Source organism: Phalaenopsis equestris, unplaced genomic scaffold, assembly GCF_001263595.1.
Source record: "Phalaenopsis equestris unplaced genomic scaffold, ASM126359v1 Scaffold000297, whole genome shotgun sequence".
In the NCBI taxonomy this organism is placed as follows: Eukaryota; Viridiplantae; Streptophyta; class Magnoliopsida; order Asparagales; family Orchidaceae; genus Phalaenopsis; species Phalaenopsis equestris.
The window spans coordinates 4,306,240-4,332,511 of NW_018164739.1; the positions used below are offsets into that span (position 1 = coordinate 4,306,240).

A 26,272-nucleotide genomic window follows, 5' to 3' on the forward strand; every position below is an offset into this window, starting at 1 on the left:
ATATATATATATATATATATATATATATGAACGGTGCATGCTTCTTGAGATCGCACTTCATTTGCCTTTCATCCTTTCTCTTTCTGATTTGCTTTAATGGCTCCTTGATACTCTACTCAAGATTTTGGATCGGTACCCCAGAGCAACTGATCTTGGATGTCTCAGGCTGAAGTTGACTTCCAACAAGAAACTTGTGTCTTTTATCCTACTATCAAGCTCCGGGTTGTTAGGATGGATGATCGAGCTACTTCTCTTTACAATGCCAACCTATAGTTCTAAGGAGATCAATGTTAGTTCTCTCCAACTACTATTTTGTGTTCCTTCTTCTCCGACTAAGGCGTCATCTCTGCCCATATAAAAACCAACTCTATCGTAGTCATCACGACCTACATCATGTTTTGTTGGTGGTTAAAGATCTCGTGGTTTATCAAACTCTTCAGTTATTTGTTCTCCTTCCAGGTATATTCTGACGGGTTTGTTATATTTTCTTTGACCAGCAAATTCCATCTATTGGGGCTGGAGAACAAAGTGAAGGACTAGAAGCTTTGTTTATGTCTTGGTTCCTCCACACATGGATGATACATCTAGACAGTACCATATGAGGAATCACGATAAAAATGAAGTGGAAAGTGTTAGCCATGGTGTTGTTAGATGACTCTAAAGTCAAGGGTTAATAAGTGTCTATCCACCAATATCTTCAGTTGAAGCTTGTCAATTAGATGTTGTGGCCAAGCTCCTTAAGGAAGATAAACAAAGAGGATTGAAAAGCCTTCAATTTCTTTGAGACTGAGAGGAAGGAAACTATTGATGTTCACTCGACTAAGAAGAAGACCTGCATGACCACTCATTCTAAAACTATTGAAACGATGGGTTGACCGACACCTAAAATGGTTCAGGATGCAAAAAGCTCGTAAGGTTCATAACTCATTTATTCTACTCCATATCAACTAATTTTTTTTGAAATTGCAACATATTAACTAAACCTCATCTAGAGGACAATATTTTTTTATGTCATCTAAAAGTTCTCAGATGGGTCGCACCAGGACCTATGAGTGCGTAATAATAAGAGAACGAGAGGATGACTAGTTAGGCATGTAAAAGAGTTTTTCTGTTTGGTTCACCGAGTTATCTCCAGACTCAAATCTTACATCGTCAATTTCTTAGTAGCTCTATTAGGTCATTGCCTTAGATTTATACCAGATTTGTTAAACTGATATTATTACAGTCTTCATAGCGTATCACAAATCTTATCGCTACTATGTAAAGAGTATTGACGTAATAGCTTGTCCTATTTTGAGCCATGAGATATGGATTTTTATGATACAATAGTATAGTGGGTCAGATCTTGTATACTTTTTGATTAGAAGCCAAGCATCATTATCGATTTGTTACAAATTTTACCAATCGAACATCACCTAACGTTGCCAGTTTCTTAGGAATTTTTTTCTTTGTCCGTTTTGCCGCTTGGGTGGAACCACCGCGGATGGGCCAATTCGAGTTTCCCACGTATTAATCGGAATTTGATAATCTCTTGCATGAACTTTTTGAGTTCCCCAAATGTTGGTCAAACTCGGGAAGCATAATTAGAAGAAATTTTACTTCATTTTTCATGAAATTGACAATAAAATATAATGATAGGAATGATAAAACATTTTTATGATGGATATACAATTTTTTTAGAAATAAAATAGCTTCAAATTGTGTTCATTCTATGTCTAAGGTACTCCTTTTCACTTGTAGTGTTCAAATTGTATTGAATATTCATTCTACATTGATACTTCTTTTTCCCTGGCTCGGCTACGCAGTACGGTGGCGAGCATTTGTTTTCAATGGCTGGCGTCGGTGCGCAGACTACCACTGCTTCGTCAAGCTCCTCCATGGGTCTAGCATCCTCTTCGTCGGGCCTCCCTCCAGCTCCGCCTCCGCAGAAGATTCTGCTCGCCAAGCCCGCTTCCGGAGCCGCTTCCTCTAGGTTAGCTCGCGACGACGATCCCTCCGCTGTCGTCATCCGTTCTCGCAATGCCCCGCAGCCGGGATCGCTCAGCCTTATTTCTGAATCATGGGACGTCCACATCGATCGGATTCTTCCGGTATTCTTGTACTTTTTTCCTGTGATTTGGTTTGAATTCAAAAACCCTAATCCTTGGATCGCTCCTAATGATCATTTTTCTTTTAAATTATATAAAATACAGTTTCTTAACGAGAATATGGATTTTACTGTCATTGGCATTATTGGACCGCCTGGGGTAGGCAAGTCGACAATCATGAATGAATTGTATGGCTTTGATGGAAATTCTCCAGGTACCTTTTTCAAGATGATTCTTATCTTCTTTTGATATCTTGTTTGGGTTTTGTTTTGCAGTATGTTTGGTTCAATTTTATGCTGATATTATCATTATGAATAGAATAAGTTGTGTTTGATTCAATCTTTGTTTTACTTAATCAGTACGATAGAAACTGGAAAGGTCAATGATTATTACGATCTTATTATTTATTTTATTTTGTTTTAGTCAGCAAATAGCCTAGCTAGCATCTACATGTTGGCAAATTTTGCGATGTCTGATGCCATTAAAATAGGATTCGAGGTTTGTTTGGTTTAATGTTATTTAAATAACACATTTGTCTAAATAGCAATGCAACTCATATAGCAGTGCTATCTTTCAAATGTTATGTATTTGGTTTAATGTTACATTGCTTTAAAAATACAATGCTATTTAAAATAATTACCGATCATCAAATCATTCATTTTTATTATATTTCAAGCCAACAAGATTGAGGTGATCCTGAAAAAATTAAATTTGTTTCATTTCTACTAAATCATACTGATTTACCTCATTGCAAGAGGTAAGAGGAAACTTAACATCTGTTGTCATAAATAACGTAAAAGTTCATAAAAAATGTCGAAACGTAAAACTCCCCAAATGATATTTTTTATTTTATTTTTATGAAATTACTATCAATGTTGTAAGTGAATTATATAGCTAATACGTGCTAATATCGTAAGATTAGGTGGTAACCACTTGATTTAATGATCGAGAACTTAGGCATAGATGTTTAATTTTTTTACTAATAGAAAGGACAATAAAAGAATGTTCTAAGGGTATGAATGTAAGGTTTGTTGTGTTTGTTGCAAGATTAAGAGCCTATTTTGTTATGTATTTTAATAGGCCGAGTGAGAAGCTTACAATTTAAGCATTGAGCAGGATTAATCCATATGAATAGCCGAACATATAAGCTGATGCAATCATAAGGGAATATATATAAAAATGCAATCAAATCATCAAACTTATTGATCTAATATGCTATTGAGCTTGCAAATGTTATGGTAATTTCTAAATTTATGTTGATTTATTGTTTATTTATGTAACTCACTAATTTCTTCATTTAATATATAATTTTATTTGGCAGCCTACAAATTTAATTTATAAGAATTAATTATTGTATGGTATTTATGTTTTCGACGGTGGATGATAAATTAATAATTATTATGCAAATTAAAAGATAATTGTGGTTATTTTTTCCACAAAAAGCCACTAATGATTGATTAATTTGCCATTATAAGACTATTGACTAAATAACTAAATAGATAGCTGGCATTTCAGGTAATAATTGCTCAATTTCAGCTTGATTTTTTTTTCTTTTTTTTTCTTCTCTTACATAAAAACACAAACTCCTACTAAAACTAGGGTTTACTTTATATTTTAGCAGCATATTCTGTTTTGATTTAACAAGCTCCATGCAATCAATGCTTTGGCAGGAATGTTGCCACCTTTTACAACACAATCTGATGAAGTTAGAGCGATGGCAAAACATTGCACTTCCGGCATTGAATTAAGGGTTACTTCTGAAAGATATATACTACTTGATGCACAGGTTTGTTTCTCCTTTTATTTTACTTGTATTTGATTTGGAGATGATTCATTAAGAAATTTAAGATTGAATTATATTTTTGGAATGTTTATTTTGCATATCATTTGGCTATTGAAATTATAATTTTCTTATGTTATTTTTATTTCTCAATCACACTATTTAATTTTCTTTATTCTTTAAGGCACTATATAGTTCCTACTTTGAGTATGATTTCTTGATACATTTGACATGAATGATATTACTTTTTTCATGATACAAGAATAGTTCTTGACATAAATTTTCTCATTCCATTTTCTTTATTTTTTTCTCACATGTTTTGCCTCACTCTATTTCTTCTTTTTTTTTCTCTCTCTTTGCAACCTCATTTGATCTTCAAGAATTTGCTTTGGAGTCATTGGTACACGTGATATAGACTATTTATTAATGGTAAAAGAATACCTTTTGATGAAACCATCATGTGTGGGCATGTCAGTTGAATTGAAACGGGCTCCTCAACAAGCTGTGACATGCATGCATATGGGCAACATAAAAAAAACTTGTCTTCATATTGGAGTCCGGTTGTCGATTTTGCAGAGAACAAGATAAACTCAATTAGGAAAAATTCTAGCCTGAAAGGTTGAAGTTTTGAAGTTTAATAAAAGTTCTTACCCAAATTTTTGAAAATGAGCAAAACCTAAGTTCTAAAACAATTAATAGAAAGTCATGATAATTAAGATATTTCCCAAAATTTCTCATTTGAAGTGGTTATGTAGGGATTCAACTTAGCAAAAGATTCATTAAAGGTGTCAAATGAGAGAATAGCAAAATCTTTCTTATCTCTGTCTGGTAGTCTAAGAAAGGTTAACAATTCATTCTTTTAGTTTTCTAAATCAAATGAAAAATCCAAGACAACCTTGCTCCCTAGTCAATTTGCATGAATTCAAAGGCGATATTCCTATTCCAATGAGCTTGTGTGGATAATTTAATCGTTCCTTATAGATTCCTCCCGAAATTTGTATAATCACGATTAATTTTAACAAATTAACTGGCCAAGTTAAAAGTCTATGAGTTCCTAGGTTGTTCGAAAACCATTTATAAATTTCACACAAAATTCACACCAACTTGCAACTTGCAACTTGCTTAGCCCTTATCCCTACACTTCCACAACAAAGGAGAACATAAAAAATCTACCCACTATGCTTGCCAAATTTCATCAACATTAACTTAAAAGTAAAACTCATATGCAAGGGTCTCAGAATTGTCTCTTAAAGAAGAACAAACAAAAACTCAGAATACTTATCTCCCTTAAGTCCAACAAATGCAAATGAATTACAAGCACACTCACAATCTCTCAATCTCACAAACTCTCTTTGATCTTGCTTTAGAACTTTTAACCTCCTCGTTAGATGTGTAGCCTTCTCCTCCAAAATTTTCTTCCCTTGTAAGGAAAGAAGAGAACAAATCAAAAAACACCTTATGAATTCGTCTCCCTCACTTTTATGTTTTCTCCCCATTATCTTGAAGTTTGAACTGCTCCAACTGTCAATTTCAGTTTCAGGCTCCTAGGCGTCAAGCTCTCGAGTTTGTTGCTTAACAAATTTAGAGGTTTATAGCGCCTAAATGCTAATATTCAAGCTCCTAAGCGTCCAATAGTTTATTTTTGCTCCAATCTCCATTATGTTTCAATTTGATCCCTGAAATTCTCCTTTCCTGCTATCACAAACAAAAACAACAAAAACCTTCCTCAAAGTACAATATCATCATATAAAATTCGGAAATACATATAACAACAAATGCAAAATTAACAACACATCAACGTTCTGTCAATAGTCATGAACTGTGTCCTCTAGAGGGCCCTCATGACTCAAACCGAAGAAATAAACTTAAACTTCTAAACAGAAATTTATTAGATGGATTTGTAAATTGACAAAGCTTGTTTCTCTTAGACTATGAGAGGATGCTTACAGAAGAAGGATAAGATAGTTTAAACATAAGGGCCATACAATTTGAATTGGCTTTACGTTCCTATCTGGATCAATAAACATACAAATACAACCTATATCATTCTAAAACACCACCTGAGCAAAACCTAAGTTCTAAAACAATTAATAGAAAGTCATGATAATTAAGATATTTCCCAAAATTTCTCATTTGAAGTGGTTATGTAGGGATTCAACTTAGCAAAAGATTCATTAAAGGTGTCAAATGAGAGAATAGCAAAATCTTTCTTATCTCTGTCTGGTAGTCTAAGAAAGGTTAACAATTCATTCTTTTAGTTTTCTAAATCAAATGAAAAATCCAAGACAACCTTGCTCCCTAGTCAATTTGCATGAATTCAAAGGCGATATTCCTATTCCAATGAGCTTGTGTGGATAATTTAATCGTTCCTTATAGATTCCTCCCGAAATTTGTATAATCACGATTAATTTTAACAAATTAACTGGCCAAGTTAAAAGTCTATGAGTTCCTAGGTTGTTCGAAAACCATTTATAAATTTCACACAAAATTCACACCAACTTGCAACTTGCAACTTGCTTAGCCCTTATCCCTACACTTCCACAACAAAGGAGAACATAAAAAATCTACCCACTATGCTTGCCAAATTTCATCAACATTAACTTAAAAGTAAAACTCATATGCAAGGGTCTCAGAATTGTCTCTTAAAGAAGAACAAACAAAAACTCAGAATACTTATCTCCCTTAAGTCCAACAAATGCAAATGAATTACAAGCACACTCACAATCTCTCAATCTCACAAACTCTCTTTGATCTTGCTTTAGAACTTTTAACCTCCTCGTTAGATGTGTAGCCTTCTCCTCCAAAATTTTCTTCCCTTGTAAGGAAAGAAGAGAACAAATCAAAAAACACCTTATGAATTCGTCTCCCTCACTTTTATGTTTTCTCCCCATTATCTTGAAGTTTGAACTGCTCCAACTGTCAATTTCAGTTTCAGGCTCCTAGGCGTCAAGCTCTCGAGTTTGTTGCTTAACAAATTTAGAGGTTTATAGCGCCTAAATGCTAATATTCAAGCTCCTAAGCGTCCAATAGTTTATTTTTGCTCCAATCTCCATTATGTTTCAATTTGATCCCTGAAATTCTCCTTTCCTGCTATCACAAACAAAAACAACAAAAACCTTCCTCAAAGTACAATATCATCATATAAAATTCGGAAATACATATAACAACAAATGCAAAATTAACAACACATCAACGTTCTGTCAATAGTCATGAACTGTGTCCTCTAGAGGGCCCTCATGACTCAAACCGAAGAAATAAACTTAAACTTCTAAACAGAAATTTATTAGATGGATTTGTAAATTGACAAAGCTTGTTTCTCTTAGACTATGAGAGGATGCTTACAGAAGAAGGATAAGATAGTTTAAACATAAGGGCCATACAATTTGAATTGGCTTTACGTTCCTATCTGGATCAATAAACATACAAATACAACCTATATCATTCTAAAACACCACCTAGGAAAATTTAAATCATGAATCTAAGTGTAAAGGACCATGTATACTTTATAGGACATGAATGATAATATGTTTTTGGATTTATGCCATGTCATTCTGTCGTGAATCATCCATCGTTAAAGCTAATAATTGATTCTCCCTTATAAGAAGGTATAAGGGGCTCAACTTGTGATTTATGTATCCACATAAACACAAGTGATTTTGTTCATTTTATTTGAAAAAATGGCTCAAGGATCATGCAATAATAAAATATTTGTTTTATAAAAAATGATTTTCACTTATGGATTTTAGTGTTTCTTATCATTTTAATTAATTTTGTAGAAAATATATTTTTTTCAGCAAGCTTGTTATATTTCAATTGGTTTCAGACAACAACTTACCCTTAAGTAAGCTATAAAATCAGCAAATTTATTAAACAAATATGAATAAATAATAGAAAAAGGTCAGAATTTGCAATACACATGAATAAAAGTAAAAAAAGATGTCGGGCTTCACATATGTTCAATGCGATCATAAGTTGGTACAAAAATATGCATCTACTTTTATGAGACATGAGCTATTTGCTCGTTGTCCTTGCCTTTTTTTTTTTTTTTTTTTTTTTTTTTTTAGTCCTAAATCTAATAATATGCTGAGACTAGTGCTCAAGTTTTAGTTTGATGCACATTTTTTAATCTTAAAAAATATATTCAAAAGCTAAAAAAGTGCATACTTCGCCTCATAAAATAGTCATTAGTATATACGAGTATACATATAGCTTGCAACGTGTGATGAATCATATTTTGTAGGTGTATGCTAGCATAGCACACACAGGAGAAGCCAACTATATACATTTTATTTATTCATGTTCCCACCTCTGTAGAGCGACTTTTGACAATAATATATATATATATATATATTTAATTTCTAGTGCTCATGTAAATATATCAAAACACAACAAAAAAATATTATAAAAGGCATAGTTATCATAAACAATATTCATTGTAATGTTTATACAATAAAAAAATTTAACTACACCCCATCATTGACCAAACAAACATCTATTGGCGCGCCTATCATAATACTTAGTGTTGTGAAAGTATTGTTACTTTTGGATGCATCTCATATGATTATAAAAATTATATGACTGATCTTGCTTCAGAGATCTAAAGAATTGTCATGTCAACCTATCTAAATTTAGTGAAAATATTAATTAATTTTTTTTTATAAATTAAAATTTAAATATCATTTATTGCAAATTTCATTTAATTTAAATAATGTAATAAGCTTACAAAAGATAACTTTACATATGGTTTAGATAGTTTGATTTAAAACAAAGCTTAGGTGAAATTTCTTATATCATTTATTATCTTACAGCAATTATATGTGATCTGATTATGACTGATGGCAGATCATTATACAACAATCAAATTAGTGATGATGATGGTTAATTTATCGTAACCACAAAATTGTAGATATATAACTAATTCAATTAGTCAATTTATGTGTCGTCTCATGCAGAACATTGCAAATCAATGCTAATCAATTTGATGGTTAAATGACTGAGTTATAGTGAAAACACTGCTCGTTTAACTGAGCCCAGATATCTATATAGAGGTCTAGATATCCAAGAGATGCAATTGAGTGATCGGAGATATATGACAGGTCGCTTAAGCAACTGCGGCTTGCCCAACCAAGGGGCTTGTTAGTAAATTTGGTCTCACTAAAAGTGTTAAACAAATTTGGTCCATTTGAGATGTAAATCTCTTAGGCCAAGTAAATGTGATGTATTGAGAAAGCAATGGAATGTCTAAGTGGAAGTGGTCCACTAAGGCGTAGATGAGTGAAAAAGTGTATTTAGCCTACTTAAAACACTGGTAAGGTCTTTATCGAAGTAAGTGTGGTTTACTTAGATGGCTCCTTAGAAAAATGTGGGTAAATTTAAATGAATTTCATTAGTCTAAAGATGGAGATGAGATATCTTCATTGATTTGGGCCCAACTATAGAATTTGTGGTTTTAGTGTGAGGCTGTGAACAAGTGATATTGGTCCCAATATATGTGCTGAAGTTGGGCCAAAAAGGATGCCCACAAGTTGGGCCAAAATGGATGCCCACAAGTTGGGCTTTGTCAAACACAAGTTAGGACCAAGGAATTTGGGTATGGTCCAGTCTCTTCGAATACTATTTATGCATGCAGGCTAGTTAGTTTTTCTAGTCAGATAGGCATGTAGGGATGAATCATCAATGATCAATGATCTAGGTGTGACAAAAGTGACAATGTGACAGAGAAATACCTTGGGTTAATATAAGAATAGCATGAATTCCACGTGTTTACTAATATGAATATCCTAAATACTGTATACAAGCCATGTGTTGTTACATGAACGTGCTAAAAAATGCAATCTATGAGAGCTCCTGTTGGTCAAATTGTAATCTAACCTAGAAGGATGATATCATTGATTGTAACTGCAGTGTGCGCTTCTTCATGCTCCTAATCCTTTATAATGCTATGTACATGATGATGACATGATCAAGAGACAATATCTTCACGCTAATATAAAAGAATAGAACCTTCATAACTGCGAACAGAAAAAGGAAGTAGTAACTTTCAATTTCCTATACACTGACAAAACAATTTGGAGGAAGTGTCATGAATAGCATAGGCTAGTTGTTCAACTGATGGAACATCTCTAGCCAATTGCCCGTGAATGCGCTCTATTGAGAGCTCCTGCTAAATAATAAGTTTGAGATGCTTGGATTCTTCTGTTGCTTCATTCTTTCAATATTTTTCATCATTTTGATGTTGTAATAGATTGCTTATCATTTGCAGCCAATATTCAGTCCCTCTGTTCTGGTTGATATGATGAGACCTGATGGAACTTCTGCAATTTCTGTGCTGAATGGAGAGTCTCTATCAGCCGATTTAGCTCATGAGTTAATGGGTATACAGGTGATTCATATAAAAAGTGATTTTGATGCTCTTAATTTTACGTGCAGGTTCAATCCTTTCGATTTATCTGACCTAACTTTATCCTCTTTTCATACATGCAAGAACCTTCATAGCTCGGTGTTTTCCTGGCTTCCGTATGTAACATATTGTTGGTTGTATCAGAAGGAATTCATGACTTTAGCATATGGCAGCATATGCTTACAGTGAGTATTATATTAAAGCATCATTTTCTGCTATTTTTTCCTCTTAAAACTCACTTATTCTACGCATGAGATACAAACAAACTTTCGTTTCTTTGGAAGCAGCTATTCTGTTTGTTGTCCTCATGGAAGTGTGGTTTTATTTGGTTTGCACTTCTTTGTGTTTAGTTAAGATATGAATGCTATTCTTGGCTTATCACTTATTTGTTTGCTTGAATGGTAACATGCATGCTCGCTTTTTTAGTAGACATATTGTATGGTGACATGGATTGAGTGTTGGCTGCAAAGAAGTGAATATATTACGTGTGGTCTGAAATGAGAATATTAGCATGAATTTTTGAGAGAATATAGGATTGTATTAGGAGGACAAATACTACCTATTGAAGGAAAGATAATAGAAAAATATATCTTGGTGGTTTGGGTTTGTACAAAAAGTGCCAAAAGATACACTGATAATGTGTCTACAAAATGTATGTGCAAGTATGATGAAGAAAGTGGGTTAGAGCCAAGGTATGATGACTAGATGTTTTACTAATAGCTTGCCGGCTTTGTATGTATATGAATTTTAGGGCTTGACTTTTCCAAGATAGAATAGATGTTGATAATGCACAATCCAACGATTTTACTCTCATAAATGCCTATATTCCTCATTCATAACTTCCCTTGGGCCTAGGTCATTGTTGTTAATTGCCTCGCTCAATTGTGGGAGAATTTTTTAATTAAAGGTAAATTGAGTCTCTATGATGTTTTATTTATTTATTTATTTATTTATTTATTTTTTTGCGATGGATTCTTGTTTGAACCGATTTCTATAATGACTTAGATTTAGGCGAGCAAGATACATTGCAACTCAGAGCATATTATGAGGTAATTACGACAAAGCTGATCAAGATTCAATGGTTTTGTCGTCTTGAGTTATATCCATTAGAGGACATTAATACAAGATTTGCTATCACTAAATCAATTATAAGCAACACAAGTGACATGAGCTTATGGGTTCCATTGTTTATTTTTTTACAAGAGGTAAATTATTATTTTTTCAATGTTTTTCTTCTACCCTCTTTAAGAAATGGCAAATTTTCTTTGTTGTGCTCTTCATGATCTTGCACATAATGCCTTTTTCCTTATGTTATCATGAAAGGTATTTCTCTCTAACCCTCGTGCTTGTATTCTAAATCGAGTATTTCAGTTTTATCTTACCTATTGCAATTAATGCTTTTATAATAGGTTGACTTGCTGAAGCATAATATACCAGATCCCTCCACTCTGGCCACTGGTCAAACACAGGGTTCTACTTCTTTTCTGGACAAGGAGAATAATGGCAACCTTCTAGCTCCAAGTGATGAGTATCTAGCGACTCTTGTATTCATACATACCAAGTAAGAGTCATGTTAACCTTTTATTTTATTTTATTTATTTTTTTCATATTTTCGAATAATTTTAATTTTTTTCTACAACTTTGTGAAAGTTATTGTAGTCATATATTTTAGATATGCAATTATTAGCTATGTTTACATCATACTCTGTAGTACCATGGTGATTTCCTGGAGATAATGTCCCGAAGTAAAGGAAGCTTGAGCATTTTTACTAGCGTTTTGTTTTGGCCTCTAACCAAAAAGAAAAAGAAAAAGAAAAGAAATAGAAAGATAACATATCTTCATTAACTGCTTCAAATAATTTCAGTTTTATAATATTTTCTTTCATTTGATGGTATCCTTTGTAATTATCATTCCTTTTTTCATTCCACGCCATGCTTTATTTAATTTAATGCAATTTTGTAGTCTTTTTGTTTTATTTATCAAGTACTACGCAATTCATGATTTCTCCTAAACTCTCTTTACCCAGTGCAGATTGCGGGACCTTGAGCTTTCTCCTTCAAACACTATGCTCTTGAGGAAGGCTCTCCTGAAATATTTCAGCTCATCATCATTCAATAATATAAACAAGTCAAATGAATTGAAAAATGAGCAAAATGATTCTTCTCTTTCTCCACCTAACAAAGCTAAAGAGTCCAAATTCATGGGGGCAGACTTAATATTTCTTCCTCTGAAACTCCAAGATGACTCACAGAAACCTCAATATGAGAGTTTCAATTGCATGATGGGAAAACTTTGTGATCAGGTAATGCCTTTAATTTTGGGGCATTTACATACATACCCCACAATTCCTATGTATTTACATATCAAATACCAAAACTTTACTTTTTTTACATTTGTACTCCCCAAATTCTTCATATCACAACAATACCACCATTTTAACTTTGAAAAAGTGAAATACACCTTTTCATGCATAGTTTAAGTGGGTATGTGTGTAAAAATCTCAGTTCAGGAGCTGGACATATATAATTATATAGGAATTGAGCGGTATGTATGTAAATATCTCTTCAATTAAATATTCATAATCAACAGTCATCTACTGTTTTCTAATAATATAATTGGCAGATGAATTCAGAATCTTTGTACTCAATCATTAGCCATTTCCAAGGATCTAACTGATTTTTTTTACACAGATATTATCAATGGAACCCCATCCATTTGCAAAGCCTGTGACAGAACGTGATTGGTTGAGGAACTCTGCTAAGATTTGGGGCATATTGAAGAAATCTCCTGTGATCACCGACTACTGTAAAACCCTTCAGGCTTCTGGATTGTTTAGGAAGTAAAATATGAATAATGGATGTTTCGTGTCATGATATTCCTGGTAAGCTTCTACCGACTGGAGGCTTTCTCAACTTTTTTCTGTCATTATGTTGATGATGTTAGAGGATGTGCCTTTTTTTGTTCTTATGATATTACAATTTTTTCTAGGAGAATTTACATATATACCACACAATTCTTATGTGTTTACATATCTAAAACCGAAACATTCATATTTACCTGCATCCCACTGAAACCTGTAACATCATATCAAAAATACTACCATGACTATCTTTTTATAAGTGAAATACACATTTTCACGTATTTACACACCTAACGCCTAAACTTTATTTTTCACATTTATACCAATAATTCTTTCATAGCACATAAAAAATACCACTAGTCAATACTCAATACAAATGATTGAAGAAAATTGGTAATTTATACATGTTGAATATTCATTATTATTTATTTATTTATTTGGTTACATTTAATGATTTTTTTTTGTTACATTTAATGATTTTGATCAATTTTTTATTTATATTTGGGTTCGAGCACTCTAGCCTACCAAAAAAAAAAAAAAAAAAAAAAAAAAAAAAGGTAGAACAACCAAAATTGGATACATTCTAAGAATGGATCATCTGATCCGAATAAAACTCACAAAACTTGCACAACAAATAAATATCATATTTATTTAAAGCAAAACATACCATTACTCCCAGACTAGTAATATTTTGCTGAAGAACTAAAGAAACCAATTTATTAGACCTCCCCTTATAACTACAATGGAGAAACACTGAATGTGAATCTAAAGTTTACTCAATACTGTGACGAGTTTTATTCGCATTTGATCGAGCGGTATATACGGCGGACGAAAAACAGTGAAGCACAGAATCCGACGGTGCCGAGCATGAGGAAGAAGCCATAGCAGATGCAGGCCATGTATCCAAAGAAAACTGATGCTTGCATTAAGCCAGACATGTCTGTTCTAACATGATAGTAGTAAAGGCAGTAGAAGAAAATAAATAAGCCAGTGGAGCCACCACAGAAAACAGACCTGCATCAAGAAGAAAGAGGTTCAATGGTTTCTTAGAGTTTACATGTATAACATACAATTCTTATGTATTTACATATATAGCAGATAAAGTTTGATATTTACACATATCATACTTTAGTGTTACAATCACATCAAAACATGTGCGTCAAAAGGTATATTTCTTTCAAAGAAGTTAGAATTAGTGGTATTTCAGAATTATATAGGAAGATTTACATATATACCACTCAATTCTTATGTATTTAAATATCCAACACCTAACCTTACCTATGCATGGAAAGGTGTATTTCACTTTTTGAAAGTTAAAACTGTTGTATATTTTATGTGGTATTAAAATATAACTGGTATAAATATAAATAAGTAATGCTACATAGGAATTGGTTGTTATGCATGTAAATGCCCCCTTATGTTAAATGCCATATTCAAAGCTCTTACCTCCACCACCAGTCATGATCTTCGGCAGCTAGTTGGAAATACGTTGACGCGACAGCAACGAACGCCGTAACAACGATAAGGATTACAAAGATTACGAAGAGAATGCCGTATATAGTGTAGGTCTTGTGACCCCATATGCTTGCAAATATATAGAACAATTCGATGTAGATGGCGCTGAAGGGAAGGAATCCCGCCATCAACATTTGAGGTATTGTATCTCTGTACCAAGGAAGTTGAGGGATTTCTCTCGGGTATTTCGTCGTGCGACACGGAGCATCGAATTCTACTCTATTGTTCTTTCCGGCGACACCACCCAATACGAGCAACGGCAACGTCACAAGAATCCATATCAGAAGAATCACCATAATAGTTCCGAAAGGTAAGGCCGCCGTTGCACTGTACGCTACGGCTACGGTGTTAACGAAAGAGAATGTCAAAAAAAGAGGTCCACAGAACAGGAAGCATGTCAGTAAAAGATTTCTCACCTGTAACCAAATGGAGAAGACTTAGAACAAGTTATACTTAAGCAAAGTATAAAATGCCACCATCACTACCTTATTAGAAATGAAATGCACCTTTTCATGCATAGGTTTAAGATGTTATAAGGGCAAAAAGCAAACTTTGGGTATTCAAAATGTAAATACATAAGAATTGTGTAGTGATTATGTAAACTTCTCATATAAAATTTGAATCTCAAGAAATCTTATACCCAGTTGGTTCCTTCTAGCTGCAAATACATCTTGGTGGCAGTGTAACCAGCAATAACAGAGGTGAGGGCATATATAACTACAACAGCTGTGAAGAAAGCTCCTCTGTTGTATGGGTAGAACACACCACCGAGTGCCAGAAGGAAGATGAACGTAGCTCTGGCGACAAAAAAGAAAAGGGAAAAGGGCATTTACATACATAGCACAAAATTCTTATATATTTACATGCCCCACATCTAAACTTTCATATATACACTCATGGCACTGAGTTCTTTAATATCACATAAAAAAATAGCACTATCATCACTTTTTAAATTTGAAAAACACATTTTCATGCATGGGTGTAGAGCACCAAAGTACTATGCATGTAAATATGAAAGTTTAGGTGTGAGAAATATAAATACATAAGAATTGTGTGCTACATATATGAATTTCCCAAGAAGAAAATGGTAGATGTTGTCAAGGAAAGTTCAATGTTTCAAGTTAAGGAAAGTTGATGAGTCTTACAAGGCGAGGAGTTGGGTCCCAGATCCAATTAAAGCCGAGAACAAGGACTTGTGCTTAGGAAATCTAAAGACATCTCCATGAATGTACTTCCATCCGGTCTCCTCTTCGTCTTCTGGAGACTCCTCGTCGCGAGCATATCTTCAAAAAAAGCACCCAAGCTTAAACATGCATACAGTGTAATAAAGATTCATCTTAAAGACACTTTTCTTACCTAACAAAATCATTTTTCAGTACTCTCATAAGAATGGTAGCAAGGAAACCGGTAAGAAGGACGACGGTGACACACGAGTTTATTCTCGAAAACCAGTGAATTTCTAAATGTTTCGAGTACTTATCCATTCTTTTCTCAAAAGGGATATTAGTTGTCTTCCACGAAACCGAATACAAGAAATCAACATCAACTTCCTTATCGTCTGTGATATCTATAGATATGTTTGGGTCAGAGATCGCACTTATCTCGATCACACGGTCATCATTGTAGAGAATTTGAAAATGAATGTGTTTGTATAGAAAGTACTTGTTCTCCCTCGGATCGGACATATTCTCATCAAAATGTCCGATAAATCCCCAAAAAGGCAAGTCATCATAGAACATTTGAAAATAGTAATCTCTCGAAATGGCTTCTCTAGTCTTGACAACATCTTCCTCCAACAAAGTTTTTTTACAAAGATTCTCAGATTGCTTGTCCTTGCGAAAGTTTAACTCATATGGTGCATCAACCAATCGATCGCCATTTAGAACTTCACCGAGAGCTTCCTTCTTCTCATTAATGTGATCTGTGTTCATTCACCATTAGAAATAACATTTAGTTATCAAAGTGAAAAAACAACTAAAATTCAGCTATTTGAAAAGGCAGACCTGGTTTACAAAATGGTAAATCGTAGTACCGGTAGGTCTCACTGCATCTCAGGAAAAAAAAAAAAAACCATAATTAATATAGGAGATGGAATTAATATATATGACCAAATTTAAAAAAAAAACAGAAAAACTATGGGGGCATTTACATACATACCATACAATTCCTATGTATTCACATATCTAACACATAAACTTTACTTTATACATTTATACCATCCAAATCTTTCAAATTACATAAAAAATTACCACCATTTTTAACTTTAAAAAAGTGAAATGCACATTTTCATCCATAGGCTAGGTGGAATGCAAGTTAAATTTGAAGTATAGGTGTTAGACATACAAATACATAAGATTTGATTGGTATGTATGTAAACTTTGCAAAAGTATTATATATCAGAATGATAATTTAGGTTTCAAACTTTAGTATTCCGGTAAGAGTCGCATTAAAAATTGTGTAGGTGTAATTATAGATAAGAGTTTGAAAGATAATGTTGTAAAAATTAATAGAGTTGGAGATAGAATTATAACCCTTAAGATTATCATTGATACTAAGATTTTTAATATTATAAGTGCTTATGCTCCTCAAGTAGGTTTATATACAGGGTAGGGTCTAAAGATAATTTTTGGAATGACTTAGAAGACTTAATACAAATGATACCTCTTAAAGAAAGAATTTTTATTGAAGGAGATTTAAATGGACATGAAATACTCATGGTGGCAACGATTTTTGAGTAACTAACGAAGAAGGTAGAACTATTTTAGATTTTGTTTTAGCATATGATTTTGTTATTATTAATACTTTATTCAAGAAAAGATATGAGCATCTTATGAGCATCTTAAGTGGATCTAATAAAACACAAATTGATTATTTTATTATGAGAACAAGAGATCATCGAGATTGTAAAGATTGTAAGGTCATTCCAAGCAAGAATTGAAGTACCCAACATCATTTGTTAGTTCTAGATTTTAAGATGAAGAGTTGTAAAATAAAGAATACTAGGACTTATCATCGTAGAATTAGATGGAAAATCGAAAAAACACAAATAAAATTATTTTTATAAGTAAAATTCAAGATTTCAAAATTTGGAATGTTCATGAAGAAGCAAATATTATGTGGGATAAAATAACAAATACTATTAAAAAAGTAACAAAAGATGTGCTCGGGGAATTAAAAGAAAAAAAAAATTATAAATAAAAATAATTGGTGGTGGAATAATTGTGTGCAAGAAAAAATAAAATATAAGAAGTTATGTTATAAAAATTGGTTTAAATGTAAAAGCTTGGATAACTGGGAAAAATATCAAACAGTCCACATGGAGTTTAAAAGAACAATTTGTGACGCTTAAAATTATACTTTTAATGATCTTTATAATATATTAGATACTAAGAAGGGTGAAAAATATGTATAAACTAACCAAACAAAGAGAAAAGAAAAGTAAAGATTTGACTCAAGTAAAGTGTATTAAAGATGAAAATCAAAAAATACTTTTCTTATTATTTATTATAATTATTTAATGAGAAAATAAGGAAAATTCACTTTTAAGCTTTTAAATTTTATTTTTAACTTAGAAAAATTAGGAAAAATATCATAATGAATTCTAAGTGATCAGGGAAAGCTTGTACACATTTTGAACCATTTTTTGTAGTTTTAAAAATTTTGATTATTTTAATTATTTTAATTCAAAATACACTTTGAAAATGAAATTTTTTCAAAAAAATAGATTATAAAACTATTTTTCATGATTTTTCTAAGCTTATTTAATTTATGATAATTATTTTTGTACAAAAATACAAAGTTACTTTAAAAGTTAATTTTAGTGCTTAAATTAAGCTAAATAATTTTTAACTTTTACAGTAAGTAAATATGATTTTTATGCACAATGTGGAACTGATTTTGTCAAATTTCAATAAGTGTATAATTTACATAAATTATCACAAGGTTTATATATTTGATTAAATATAGAAATGTACAAAACAATTCGAAAGATCATAATATTTTTCATAGACTTGTCTGGCCAAAGGAAACCTACTAAGATTATCCTCATAATTTTCCAAATTATATTTTGATTTTTATTGATTTAGAAAAAGCTTACGATAAGGTTCCAAGAGATATCCTTTGGAGAGTTCTTGAGAAGAAAGGTGTTGATATGGGTCATATTCAAGTCATTAAAGATAGGTATACTAGAGTTGTTACTTGTGTTCAAATTGAAGGAGGATTGACCAAATATTTTCCTATTTTTGTTGGATTACATCAGTGATCGACTTTAAGCCCTTATCTTTTTGCTTTAGTTATGGATGGTCTTACTGAACATCTACAGGAGGAAGTACCTTGGTGTATGCATTTTGCTGATGATATCCTTCTCGTGGATAAAACGAGAGAAAAAGCCCAGGAAAAACTTGAAATATGGAGGTCTACATTGGAGTCTAAAAACCTTCATTTAAGTAGAACTAAAACTGAATATATGATAAACAATTTAGATATCTTGGGTCTGTTGTTCAAAGCGATGCTGATATAGATGGGGATGTTAATAATAGAATTTAAGTTGGTTGGTTGAAATGGAGGAATGCTTCGGGCCTTTTGTGTGATAACAAAGTACTGCTTAGACTGAAAGGAAAATTTTATAAGACGGTGGTGAGACCTGCAATGCTCTATGGCGCTGAATGTTGGCCTTTAAAAGTGAAGCATAATAATAAGTTAAGTGTTGCCAAGATGAGAATGATTAGGTGGATGAGAGGCTTTACACTTAGAGACATAATGTGAAATGATTATGTCCATGATAGGATTGGTGTAGCTCCTGTGACGGACAAAATTAGAGAAAGTCGTCTTAGATGGTTTGGTCACATTAAACGTCGACCATCTAATGATCCGATTAGGAGAGTAGATGTTTTAGATTCGACTTGTGTTAAGAAAGGCAAAAGTAGACCTAGGAACACTTGGGCTTATTCTATAAAAAATGATCTTAATTTACTAGAACTAAATGAAAATATGACACTAAATAGGACGTAATGCAGAAAAAGGATTTATGCAGACGACCCCACGTAGTGGGATTAAGGCTTTGTTGTTGTTGTTGTAAAAACTTAGAAAACTGAGAAAAATATCTAACGACTCGCAAGGAGTCTAAAAGAATTATTTGTGACGTTAAAAATTCTGCTTTTAGTGATCTTTATGATAGATTAGACGCTGACGAGGGTGAAAAATATCTGTATAAATTAGTCAAACAAATAGAAAAGAAAAGTAAAGATTTAATCCAAATAAAGTATATTAAAGCTGAAAATAAAAAAGTTCTTTTCATAGAAAATGATATCCAACATAGGTGGATGAGTTATTTTGATAAAATTTTTAATGAAGTTTCTGAAAATACCATCGACCTTAGTAATCTTAATATCGCTAATAATAATAAAATATTTCATTTTTACCGCCGCATTAATAAAAAAGAAGTTGAATAGGCTTTAAAGAAAACAAAGGGTAAAAAGTTTGTAGGACCTGATGATATCCCAATTGAAGTGTGGAAATTTTTAGGAGATTTGGGAGTTTCTTGGCTTACTTTAGGAGATTTGGGAGTTTCTTGGCTTACTAAACTCTTTAATATTATTTTAAAAACTAAAAAGATGTCTACGGGGTGGAGAAAGAGTAATTTGGTCTTCATTTTTAAGAATAAAGGGGATGCACAAGAGTGTGCAAATTATAGAGGAATTAGGTTGATGTGTCATACTTTAAAATTATGGGAGAGGGTAATGAAACATAAGTTAAGACGTATTACAAAGATTTCTCATACTCTAATCAGTTTTATGTCCGGCAGGTCTACCATGGAAGTTATACATTTATTAAGAGGTTTGATGGAGAAGTTCAGAGATAATAAGGAGGATCTACATTTGATTTTTTTTTTTAATTTAGAAAAAGCTTACGATAAGGTTCCAAGAGATGCCCTTTGGAGCGTTCTTGAGAAGAAAGGTGTTGATTTGACTTAAACTCAAGTCATTAAAAATATGTATACTAGAGTTGTTACTTGTGCTCGAATTGAAGGAGGATTGACCAACTATTTTCCTATTTTTGTTGGATTACATCAAGGATTGGCTTTAAGCCCATATCTTTTTGCTTTATGGATGGTCTAAGTGGACATTTACAGGAGGATGTACTTTGGTGTATGTTTTTTGCTGATTATATCCTTCTCGTGGATAAGACGAGAGAAAAAGCCCAGGAAAAACTTGAACTATGGAGGTCCTATGTCTACATTGGAGTCTAAAGGCCTTCATTTGAGTAGAACTAAATCTGAATACATGAAAATGTAATTTTAATAGTAGTAGCTCTAGTGACAAAAGTGTAACTTTGGGTGATCAAATTATTAAAAGGTGTGAACGATTTAGATATCTCGGGTCTGTTGTTCAAAGCGATGGTGATATAGATGGGTATGTTAATAGTAGAATTCAAGTTGGTTGGTTGAAATGGAGGAATGCTTCTGGCCTTTTGTGACCTGCAATGCTCTATGGCGCTGAATGTTGGTAAAAATGTAAACGGTTTAGATATCTCGGGTCTATTGTTTAAGGTGATGGTGATATAGATGGGGATGTTATTAGTAGAATACTTAGAGCTTTGCACTTAGAGACAAAATGTGAAATGAATATATCTGGGATAGGGTTGGTGTAGCTCCAGTGACAGACAAAATTAGAGAGAGTCGTATTAGATAGTTTGGTCACATCAAACGTCGATCATCTGATGATCCGATTAGGAGAGTAGATGTTTTAGATTCGACTTATGTTAAGAAAGACAAAGGTAGACCTAGGAAGATTTGGGCTTATTGTATAAAAAATGGTCTTAATTTATTATAACTAAATGAAAATATGACACTAAATAGGACACAATCGAGAAAAATGATTCAGGTAGCCGACTAAGACTTTATTGTTATTGTTGTTGTATATGAGACTTCTGTAAAGCAGGAGTGTAGGTCTTACTTAAACAGTCCTTATTCTGAAAAAAAAATAACCATCAAGATGGAGAGTAAGTTTAAGAAGGGGTAAGAACATAATGGAGGAGCAGAATATAATCAATTAAGATTTATTTAATTTTTGAAAAGCTGTTTGGCCTGACAGAAGTTAAATTTGATTAGATCCTGGTCAATTTAGCATGAATCCTGGATAAAACTTGCAACCACACAGCCCTAAAACAAGAACGAGAATCAAACATCCATCAATAATCCAGGAAGAAGATCCATGATAAAAATACAAAGTAAAACATAAAAGATCAATAAAACTAAAATTGAAAAGAAAAAAAAATTCTAAATCTTAGGATTACCTTGGATTGTGAAACGGGCCGACTTTGTTCGCATACAAAGGAACGCGATCCCCCTCCTTATATTTGTGATCCAACCCATCAGTTTTTGCTCTCGAAAAGCAAGCGACAAGCACAATGAGCAGGAGAGCAGCGTCAGGTCTCCCCATCATCTACTAATTAGGGCTCGCTTTTCCTCCTCCTGTTCTTCTTCCCCGCAGAATCCCGCTGCTCAGAGATCCCTCCCACCAGAAGCTTCCCACGGGATCGGGTAATGGGCGCGCAGATCCATTACGATCGTCGCGGGAATTTGGGTCTCGAGATCTGAGAACTTCGGGGGAAGGATCGGCAGCTCGGCTCTTCTGAGTCGCTTGGATGTGGTTTATTTAGAAGATATACCATCTATTTCTGTTGTATTTATGTATCAACTACTTATTTTTAAATCTTTTTTTATATTTATATCATATAGATTTTGTTGATTTAGAAAAAAAAAAGGTGTTAATATTACTTATATTCAGGCCATTAAAGATACTATATTAAAGTTGTTACTTGCATTCGAACATAAGGAGGATTGATCGAGTATTTTCATATTTAAGTTGTATGCATTATAGATCGGTTTTAAGCCCATGCTTTCCTTTTTGTTTTGGTTATGAATGCTCTTACAGGACATTTATAGGAGGATGTATCTTGGTGTATGTTTTCGTTGATGATATCCTTCTTGAAGAAAATTTTAAATTATGGATGTTAATTTTATCGTCTAAAGGTTTTCATTTGAGTAGATCAAAAATTGAATTCATGAAATGTGATTTTAGTAGTAGTAGTTCTTGTGGCGGGATTGTAATAATGGTTGATCAAGTCATTAAAATGAATGAATGTTTCAGATATTTTGGGGTCATTGTTCGAAGTGATTGTGATATGGATGATGATGTTATTCGTAGAATTAAAGTTGAAAGGTTAAAGTTGAGGAATGCATCAGGTGTGATAGAAAAGTCTTGTTTAGACTTAAAAGGAAAAATTTTGTAAAATGGTGGTGAGACTTGCAATGATTTATGTTGGAGATTGTCGGCCTGTAAAATAAAGACGTAAAATTTAAGTGTTGTTAAGATAAGAATGTTCAGGTGGATGAGTGGCTTTACACTTAGAGAATGGAAAACAAATATATTCATGAAAGGGTTTGAGTAGCTCCAGTGACATACAAGATTAGAGAGAGTCGCGTTAGATGGTGATCACATTAATTGTCGACTACCTGATGACCCACTTAAGAGAGTAGATTTTTTAGATTTAACTCATGTTAGTAAAGGTAGAGATAGACATCAAAAGACTTGGGCATATTATATAAAAATAATCTTAATTAATTTAATAGAATTAATTGAAAATACAATGCTCGGTAGAACACAATAGAGAAAAATGATACTTGTCGGTGACCCCACTTAATAGGACAAAGGCTTGTTGTTGATGTATATCATTTAGAATTTTCACATCACATCAAATGTTTTATAATTATAACTTTTTTAAAAAATGTGTTGGGAGTAGGGGTGTAAGCAAGCCGAACTCGTTTATATTTCGAGCTCAAAAAGTTTGTTCGTGTTCGGCTCGTTTGCTTAACGAGCCAAACAAGAGTTGTTCACGAACAAAGAGTTCTTTTAACAAACCCTAATTATGTAGCCATAAAATAATAAGGGTTTGAGCAATATTTAAAAATTATTATTTATATTAAAACATCATTTGAATCTAATTTAATAATTTTTATTCTATTTTCTCAATCAATATTTTAATTGATTATAAATCTTTGTAGCTTTGTAGTCAATTAGATTTTTTAAAAATACTACTTTATATATATATATATATAAACTTGATGAGTAGTATTTCGAGTCAAAACGAGCCGAACACGAACGAACACATCTTAGTTCGTGTTCGGCTCGTTTACTTATCGAACAAAATTAACGAGCCGAACACGGGCTGTTGGCGAACATCCTAATTGGGAGGGAGGGAGGGAGGGAGGGATTTTGAAGTTTATTTTTTAGATAAGTAAATATATAAGAATTTAGTGGTGTGTACGCAAATCTTCCTTTTTTTTGTGAGATTATATGATATTTCATGATTTTAAATAGTTAAAATTTCAAATTTAATAATAAAAAAAAAATTAATTTGCAGGCATGAATTTTATGTTAGAATTTATTGAAATTTTTAGTAATTTTGGATTTTGGTATTATGACATATATTTTATTATAAAGTTCATGATATGATTTGTTACAACTCTGATGTGATTTTAGCGTTGATTTTAGGATCTCAAGTAAGTTTTTAATAAATCTTAATGTATATATATATTTTTTCTTCAAATGACTTAAGTAAATTTTATACAAATGTATATTTTGATTCTTAATATAAGTAATATGCATTATTTACTACATAATCCATGAAGGCCTTTGTTGATTATAAATCTATCCATGGGTGACATGAAAATAATGAGATTTCATAAGATTACTTTTTAAGAGTCTATATATTGGTGTTGAAATGATTTGCTATGTCAAGCTCACTCTCTTACCAGTATTTATATAGATTTGAGTGAGACTATAGTAAGGTTTAATGAAGGTGTTTTAGTAAACTACATAATCATAACTAGCTTGTAACTATCAAAATAGATGGCGAATTCATGATAAACTTCAATTAAGGGAGGTGAAAAATGTGGATGAAGTATGTTTGATGATGTATTTAACATTTATATACGTGGTTGTGGGTGATGATGATTCATTAAAGTTGATTTATAAGCAAGCATAAAGTCAACATCATTGATGCAACGTTATAGATGGGTCGAAGATGCCATCGGTCAGGTCCAACACACTGGCATTGTTGAACATGTTGTTGAGGTGGTCATGGGTGGCATTGTGACGACATGATGAGAGACATTGTTGAGATCATAATAAATGAAAGCTAAGGTAAGGAGCATAAGCATTGTTTATATATATATATATATATATATATATATATATAGAAACCAGGGTGTAAATACTAAAGTTTAGGTATTATTGTTAGCATGTAAATCCCCTTAAATATTACACGCACACACTCAAAAGGATAAACTTTTATCCTTCTATAACAAGAAAGATCATTTTCCTTTTAATTAATATTTTACACATGTTGGATGGTGACTTTGATTGTTAAATGTATGGATAAACTTAAACTTGGAAACATGCTTATCTAAGTTAGTTGATGATATTTATATGTTCAGTTAATAAATCTTATGTCATGAAACTCAATCCATGTATACTTTATGTTATGGGTCATAATAAAGGATGCCTTATGGAGCTTATGTTACATGCTTGATGAAAAAAAAATAGGAGGAATATGTTCGAGGAGAAAACAAACAAGAAGTTCATTCACTTCAAAGAAAAAAAACACTATTTAATTACTGTGGCATTTACATGCATCGTACACAATTCTTATGTATTTATATATCTCACACCTAAACTTTCATATTTACATATATAAGACTAGTGTTTTAAATCTATACATGAAAATACTAGTCATACATATATGCAAGTATGAAAGTTTAGGAGTGAGATATGTAAATACATAAGAACTGGGTGTTATATACATGTAAATTTCTCTTAATTATTTTACGTATTATGAAATATTAATCATTGAGTATTATGATTTTTATAAATTTGTCTTCTACTATGGTGGTCTTTATTCTTTAAAGCTTTCGCATTTCTACTTGATGTTCACATGTAACTTCATTTAAGTGTTATAGGTATTATTACATAATAATCATTGAGTATTTAGTTTTTAAAAATTTGTCCGCTATTGATAGGCCATAAAAAAAATTCCATTATTCGACGCGAATCTTGAGGCACGACATGGAGCTCATGACCATATTTTGAGCAAGAAATGTTCAAACCTCCATAAAAAGTCTTCCATAGCTCTGATTTTAGCAAACTTATTGTAAAATCGATCGGCTCGATGAGACGGACTCGATGATACCAAAGTTTATCCAATCTAAACCAAATCAAGTCTGATCAAGACGTTGAACCATGTTAGAAAGCTTTTTAGACACATTTGGAAAGTCCAACGGATGTCGAATTTGACAAGTTCATGGTCCAATCGACTTAACAAGACAAATCCAACAAGCCAAAAACTGCTCAATTTCGACATCATTGGAACACTCAAATGTCTATCAAATTTCGTCTGATCGATGGAAGCCCTTTAAGCCATTCAATTAAAGTGATTCATATTCCTACATCAACTGCATTCAAAGCTCTATAAATAGAGCCACATCCCTCTCATGAGAGAGGAGAGCTTGAGGCATGAGAAAGATAGCTTGAGACTTTGAGAATGAGCTGGAGTCCAACATCATTCCTGC

General features: G+C 32.6%; 2 protein-coding genes across 3 annotated transcripts; one reads left to right on the plus strand and one right to left on the minus strand.

Annotated features, from left to right (window-relative positions):
• The first annotated feature begins 1,753 nt into the window (after positions 1-1,753).
• LOC110025429 (protein SMG9-like) lies at positions 1,754-13,258 on the plus strand. The gene is made up of 8 exons (XM_020725900.1): positions 1,754-2,090; positions 2,193-2,301; positions 3,758-3,873; positions 10,130-10,249; positions 10,363-10,452; positions 11,677-11,828; positions 12,300-12,570; positions 12,959-13,258. Exons 1-8 carry the CDS (start codon positions 1,830-1,832, stop codon positions 13,109-13,111), a joined length of 1,272 nt encoding a protein of 423 aa, XP_020581559.1. The 5' UTR covers positions 1,754-1,829; the 3' UTR covers positions 13,112-13,258.
• Positions 13,259-13,708: 450 nt separating this feature from the next.
• On the minus strand, positions 13,709-22,317 carry LOC110025389 (transmembrane 9 superfamily member 2-like). 2 transcript variants are annotated; one of them, XM_020725844.1, is made up of 7 exons: positions 21,937-22,317; positions 16,647-16,687; positions 16,000-16,564; positions 15,789-15,926; positions 15,284-15,440; positions 14,575-15,059; positions 13,709-14,142 (listed from the first exon to the last, which is right to left on the minus strand). In XM_020725844.1, exons 1-7 carry the CDS (start codon positions 22,083-22,085, stop codon positions 13,923-13,925), a joined length of 1,755 nt encoding a protein of 584 aa, XP_020581503.1. In that variant the 5' UTR covers positions 22,086-22,317; the 3' UTR covers positions 13,709-13,922. The 2 variants fall into 2 exon arrangements, with proteins under 2 accessions (XP_020581503.1, XP_020581502.1); XM_020725843.1 differs by having other exon boundaries at positions 16,647-16,693.
• Positions 22,318-26,272: the final 3,955 nt, after the last annotated feature.